General features: G+C 50.0%; 1 protein-coding gene across 1 annotated transcript; it reads left to right on the top strand.

Moving 5' to 3' along the window:
* Positions 1–1,243: 1,243 nt before the first annotated feature.
* On the top strand, positions 1,244–6,384 carry TOPORS (TOP1 binding arginine/serine rich protein, E3 ubiquitin ligase). Its single transcript, XM_065663108.1, has 2 exons — positions 1,244–1,488; positions 3,218–6,384. The coding sequence occupies exons 1-2, from the start codon at positions 1,330–1,332 to the stop codon at positions 6,200–6,202; spliced, it is 3,144 nt and encodes a 1,047-aa protein (XP_065519180.1). The 5' UTR covers positions 1,244–1,329; the 3' UTR covers positions 6,203–6,384.
* The last annotated feature ends 494 nt before the right edge of the window (positions 6,385–6,878 follow it).

Genomic DNA, 6,878 nt, shown 5'->3' with positions numbered 1-6,878 from the left:
GGGCAACCAGGGCGAGTAAAGCAAACAAGTCTTGGCACCGGCAGGTGGAGGACGGCAAGTCACAGCCCAGGTGCCTGGTGCTGCCTGCTGGGGAGCAAAGGTGATTGCATCTCCCCGAAACAACAGGGAAAAGTGTTGGGGTAGGGGTGTAGCTCCTAAACAGAGTGGCCTAGCTGGTGAGGAGGAGGCCCTGGGCCAGGTATGCTATCAGGCATAGGCCTGTGCTGGAACCTGAGGAGACTTGATGCTGTGGAGCACCTGTTGAGTGTGTTAGTGTGTTATTGCATGTTTGTTTATGAGCAGGGACCTGGACCAGCTAGTGTGTATGAGCAAAAGGGCACGATACGGGGCAGCGTTATCAGATGCACAGAGGCTATGCCCGTACTCAGGGGATCTCTGTACCCACACGTGCTTTTACTAGTAAATTTCAGTCCTAAGGGCTGTAGAAGAGAAAAGGGGCATGGCTTGCTCTGTTCATGTTTTATGAGTTCTGGGAGTATTACATGCAGTGCTGTAGAAGACAGTACCGTGTCTGTGGCAGTCTCTAGAGCCGGCTGCCAGTGTCGTCTTTGCGTGAATGGGTACATCTGTCCCTCACAGATAAGCACTAGTACAAAAAGGAGACATTTTTTTTTCCAGCAATTGTCTATGCTTTATTTACTTTCTCTTTCTGAAAAAATATTTATGCTTTATTCGCCCAGCTGACCGCAGGCCTCCTCCAGCCTTCCCGTGGATTCCTTCGTTTCCTCGGAGACAGCGCATGGCTGCCGGCGGCGTCCGGCGAGCTCCGCCATCGCCTAGGGCTTCCTCTGGGCCAGGAGCATATTCTGCAGCTGCCGCTGGGCGGCCACTCGTGCCCCGTACATAACGAAGCCCCAGGTAAGCACCACCACAGCGACCAGCACCTGCGGGACAGAGCGCACTGCGCGTTGGCGGCGGCAGCACCAGGACCCCCGAGCCCCGGTGTCGGCCGCCGCCTCCACCACGGGGCACACCCAGCCCTGCTCACCCCCGGGCGGGGAGCCCGCCCGCCCGCCTCCCCCTCCCCCGGCGCGTCCCCTCCCCTCCCGCGGCACGCACCAGGCGGCAGAGCGGCCGTGGGTCGCGCGGCCTCGGCACCGCCATCACCGGCACCGCCATCACCGGCCCGCCCGCAGCCCCGCCCCGCGGGCAACGTGAGACACCCCTGCCGGCATGACGTCATCACGTGGCATGGAAGTGACGTCTCAAAACAGCGCCCGCGTCGATGTCGGTGTGCGCGGGGCTCGGCTTTGCTGTTGTGGCGGGGAGGGACGAGCGCTTCCCTGCGGCGCAGCGGTCCCGTCGCCCATGTCAGAGCCCTTCCGGCCTTTGGCCGAGGGCGGCGGCCGCCGCCGTGGCTCCCCGCCGGGAGAGCAGCGGCGGGAGGCCGCTGCCGCCGGACGCTACCGGATGCGCCACAGGCTGAAGGCGGCCGCAGCCCGCGCGGGGAGCGAGGGCACGGCAGCGGTGAGTACGGGCGGCGCCGGGCTCTGCCGGTGGGCGACGGGAGGCGTCGCGCAGCGGGCGAGCGGCCGGGGGCGCACCGGAGGGCTCGATCCTCTTCCCGCCCCTGGGTGCCCCACGAGCGTCCGTTGTTTGTGTGACCGTGCCCTTCCGGGTAGCTCCCAGTTACCTCCCTGGGCATGACGTGCTATGGTACGGAATACCTCTTTGGCTAGCTCGGGTCAGGGGTCCTGTCTCTACTGCCTCCTGGCCTCCCCTCGGCCCGGGCAGAGCATGAGACTCACAAAGTCCTTGGCCAGAATAAACATTACTTAGCAACAACTAAAAACATCGGTGTTATCAGCTCTGTTCCCAGGCTGGGAGTCAAAACACAGAGCTTGCACCAGCTACTAAGAAGGAGAAAAACTGACTGCTACTGCTGAACCCAGGACACCAACAAAGCTACTGCACTACAGAGGCAGTGTGTAGCTGGTTATGGGTGTAGCAGTGACACTCCAGCTCTAAAAGCAAAGGCTGATTTAGGCTGGAACACATCCCAGGAAGTTGTCTGGTTCAACAGGCCATATGTGCTCAAGCATGAGTGCCCAGCAACATACGGGCAAAGGCTGCAGGAACAATAAAGGTCAAGCCAATCTTGTAAGCTGATAACTTAGTTCAACAGCGATTACTTGTATTGCTTTTTCTTTTTAAAGGACAGAACTAACTGTTCTTGTATTTTTCATATGTAGAATAGTTAGGGTTGGAAGGGACCTCAAGATCATGCAGTTCCAACCCCCTTGCCATGGGCAGGGACACCTCACACTAAACCATGTCACCCAAGGCTCTGTCCAACCTGGCCTTGAACACCGCCAGGGATGGAGCATTCACAGCTTCCGTGGGCAGTCCATTCCAGTGCCTCACCACCCACACAGTAAAGAACTTCTTCCTTGCATCTAACCCGAACTTCCCCTGTTTAAGTTTGAACCTGTTACCCCTTGTCCTGTCACTACAGTCCCTGACGAAGAGTCCTTGCCCAGCATCCTTACAGGCCCTCTTTGGATACTGGAAGGCTGCTATGAGGTCTCCACTGAGCCTTCTCTTCTCCAGGCTGAACAGCCCCAACTTTCTCAGCCTGTCTTCATATGGGAGGTGCTCCAGTCCCTTCATCATCCTCGTGGCCCTCCTCTGGACTTGTGCCAGCAGTTCCATGTCCTTTTTATGTTGAGGACACCAGAACTGCACACAATACTCCAGGTGAGGTCTCACGAGAGCACAGTAGAGGGGCAGGATCACCTCCTTTGACCTGTTGGTCACGCTCCTTTTGATGCAGCCCAGGATACAGTTGGCTTTCTGGGCTATGAGTGCACACTGCGGGCTCATACAAAGTTTCTCATCGACCAACACCCCATGTAAATGCTGCTGTCTTTTGGAAGTGTGTTTTGGAGGGTACAGTGTTACTTATAAACTTACTGACCATATCAAAGCAGTATTTATATGAGTGGGGAAGAAGATATTCCTGCCTGTTATCTCCATCATGGTTCAAGCTGTTTAAAACTTGCAACACTAAAGAGCCAGGTCTAACTGTGAAGAGAAGCCGGGCAACACAGTTAGGTTGTCCTGCCTCTTTGTTCAGTGTTCACTCAGTGCTAGAGCTGGGTTTTGCCACCTTAAGGGTGGGTATTGCGAGTTTCTGTGTCTAGGCTTTTCATTTTTTGTATCTCTGATATAATAATGATATTTTCTCTCTTTGCAGAACATGACTTCAGCAGATAAGGAGTTTTCAGGAGATAGCAGCTTGTCACCAAAAGCCAGCACAAGCAAGCTGCCAGCAGATGCTTCTCCTGACTCTAAATGCCCCATCTGCTTGGATAGATTTGACAATGTTGCATATCTGGATCGCTGTTTGCATAGGTTCTGTTTCCGCTGTGTCCAGGAGTGGTCAAAAAACAAAGCAGAATGCCCCCTCTGCAAGCAACCCTTCTTTTCTATTTTCCATACAATTCGTGCAGAAGATGACTTCAAGGAGTACATACTCAGCCCTCTAGAGAACAGCTCTTTTGCCAGCCCTGATGGCCGGAGATTTCGTTACCGTACCACCTTAACGGGGGATCGTCGCACTGGCCATTCCCCTTCCCAGAGGACGCTGTCTCCTCCAGATAATTCACTGTTTTCTGAAGGATCCTTTGGTGAACCAGTGCAGCACAGGGATGGAGCGATGCAGCAGATGATAAGGAGGCCAGCCTCAAGGAGGCAGGCTAGGGCAGAGGGCAGAGCTCAGCAGCAGATGCAGGTGCAGGACTTGATCAACTTCCGCAGAGCTCTGTACCGTACTGGTGTGCGTATTCGTAGCATTCAGGATGGTGGCCGCTACAGAGACATTTCAGCAGAGTTTTTCCGTCGCAACCCTGCCTGCCTTCACAGGTTGGTCCCTTGGCTGAAGAGAGAACTTACAGTCCTGTTTGGTAACCAAATATCTTTTATTAGTATTATACAGCACATTATCATGAGCAATGTGACTAAGTATGATCTGGAAAGTCAGGCCTTTGCTGATGAGGTAAGGCCATTTTTGTTGGATCGGACTGAACATTTCTTGCATGAATTCATCAGTTTTGCCCGTTGTCCTTTTAACTTAGAAGCGTATGATCAACACGCCAATTATGATTGTCCTGCACCATCGTATGATGAAGGAAGCCGCTCAGACTTGTCAGTTATTACAATATCTCCAGATACAACGTGTTCTCAAGGCCCAGATAACAGTTTATCTGTGACTGGTCTCAGTCAGGCTCCCTGGGATGATGAAACTCCAGGGCCTTCCTATTCCATTTCAGAAGAGGTTCCTGCAACTCTGGAGATGTCAGAAAGTTCTGATGAAGGCTCTGCTACAAAGAGTCAAAGAACCAATCTGCAGACTCAGTTACAGGCTAATGCTGACTCCAACGACAGCGATTCTTCCTCGGACAATTGTGTTATTGTTCGGTATGTTAAGCCACTAGCTGAGAGGACACCAGAAATTGTTGAGCTGTCCTCAGACTCTGAGGAACCCATCAGGGAAGAGAAAAACGAAGATGTGAAGAAACAGCAGCCAGTCCACTGTCGCAGCTGGAGTGACAGTGAACCAAGCAGGAGTTTATCGCCACATTCCACCACATACAAGGAGAATGTTGGTAGCTGTAGAAGCTGCTTATCTCCTGAAGCTGAGAAGACAGAGACAAAAGACGATAAGTACAAACATAAGGTAAAAGATCTGACTTCACAGGTCTTAAGCTGGAGCCCCCCTCCAGGGAGTGACACTGTGTGCTCCCCTTGGAATCAGAGATTGTCTAGAAAGGGAAAGTCCAGGAGCCCACAATCCTGTTCACGGAACAGTCGTGGCAGTCATGGGCATCGGTCTAGGAGGGAGCATCATAGCAAAAGCCAAACCAAAAGGAGACGATCAAGAAGCAGAGATAGTAGCAAACGTAGAAGCAAAAGAAGCAGCAGGAAGTCAAGGGCTCATGAAAACAGAGTCTCTCTAGAAAGCCAGAGAGGCTCTTTTAGTCAGGAGAGCACTCCATCCAGAGAAGTAAGCAGATCACGATCACGTAGCAAAGGCCATGGCAAAAGGAGATCAAGAAGTAGAGACAGTGATCGTTATTATGTAAAAGACAGTTACCTAAGTAGACACCAGTGGGGATATGCTTTCTGTAATCGAAAGGTGTTTGGAGATGGCTGTGAATCCTCCAGCAGGAGGAGGACTCAGTATAATGATACCTACTCAAGGCAATCTCCTAGTCCAGAATATAGGGTACGATCATTTATTGAAAGGGCAGATCCACACAGCCAGAGGGGACTTCGTGAGAGACACTATTACTGTTATGAAAGGTGCAGGTCAAGGAGTCGATCAAGCAACAGGTCAAGGACTCCTCCAAGGGGAACTGAGAGAATGAAAAGCGAAAAACCTGGTGGAAAAAGGAAGTACAAAACTCGCCACCTGGAGAATACATTCACTGAGAGCACAAATCTAGAAAGAGAAAGTGACCCCAAGAAGACTTTCTCAAAATTCAGCGACTGCTACAAAAATGAAGACAGCCTTTCAGACAGTCGAGCAGGCAGCGACATAAAACATAAGAAAAAGAAAAAAAAGATGAGAAGTCCAAGTGTGGAGATTGTCTATGAAGGAAAAGCAACAGAAGCTACAAGGCAACTTAAAAAGAAAAAGAAAAAGCATAAAAAGAAACACCGGAAATGTCATACGAGTAACTCAACACACTCTTCTCCACCAGTGATTACAATTGATAGTGATAGCAGGGAGCTGCAAATTGATGGAAGTTGCAGCAGTATTACTTGGACAGGCACCACTCAAATAAGCGAGAGGGGAAATGAGTCTCCGTCTTCTGTTCGGGGAAGAAGAGAATCTGAAGATGTTTACAGAGTTGTCAAGGAAACTGAAGTAGCCAAAAAGTTCAGTATTCCTGCCAGAAGGGGAAACTTAGATGGTGACATTAGAAATGCTGAAGTTGAACTTCAGGAAACAACAGCTGATCAGAATCTTACCATGCCAGAGACCAGCAGTAGCACTGCTCACACACAAACTGTAACCAGCTACATTCAAGAAGCACCAGCAGCGCCTTCCAGTCAACTGCCTTCACCCAGGATTTCCTTCCTTGAGAGTCCGGACAGACAGCCATTGATGCTAAGAGTGCTAAAAGGATTTGTCAACAGATCATCTTGGTTTAATTTCCCAGAAGAAAAACTGTAGCACACTTTCCACAGAACACTTCTTAAAGTTCTGCATTTGTTAAAACTGCATTTTTCATCTTGACAATGAAAAAAAAAAAAACACCCTTACGTGATTTGTTTGTTAACAGATGTCTGGGAAATGTGTAAAATTTTTGAATGTGGATGTACTATTGAGTCAATAAAGATAGAATATTGCTAGTATGTAACTTTTATGGTTTCTCAAAAGACTGGAAGTTACAATTTCATAAAGCCATCCTGTATTCTTGTAGTACTAAAATATATGTACGGAGTATTTCAAAGTTTTGTTTAAGATGAACAGCAAGAGGAGGAGCCCAACCTCTCCGTACTACTCGTCTAATGTTGGAGTATTCCCATGGGAAACTTCTTTTTTTTTTTTTTCTTTTTTTTTTTTTTTTTTTTAAGAAACACCACCACAACACTTTGCATTTCTCTTGCTGTAGTCTGTGTCTTTACCTTGTGTCCTATTGCTTTGCAGCTCACAAGGACCCTGTTCTACTCTTCTGTATGCCTTACCACTACATACTTCAAGAAGTGTCTTCTCTGTAACCTTGGCAATAAAGCAGCTCCTCCTGACCTACTTGCTTTAGGCAATGTTCACCCGTCTTGGTGCACCCCAGGTGTCCTGCCAAATGTATGTGCAAGGCACAGGGCTCATGCGATGTGTTGCTCTCCAG

This window comes from Lathamus discolor, chromosome Z (genome assembly GCF_037157495.1).
Source record: "Lathamus discolor isolate bLatDis1 chromosome Z, bLatDis1.hap1, whole genome shotgun sequence".
In the NCBI taxonomy this organism is placed as follows: domain Eukaryota; kingdom Metazoa; phylum Chordata; class Aves; order Psittaciformes; family Psittacidae; genus Lathamus; species Lathamus discolor.
This window is presented reverse-complemented; position numbering and strand designations above follow the sequence as displayed.

Excerpts from the sequence above, each read along its gene's own strand:
- TOPORS (XM_065663108.1), top strand. The coding sequence starts at position 1,330 with ATGTCAGAGCCCTTCCGGCCTTTGGCCGAGGGCGGCGGCCGCCGCCGT. Across the intron at positions 1,489-3,217 it reads GGAGCGAGGGCACGGCAGCG|AACATGACTTCAGCAGATAA; the intron begins GTGAGTACGGGC and ends CTCTCTTTGCAG.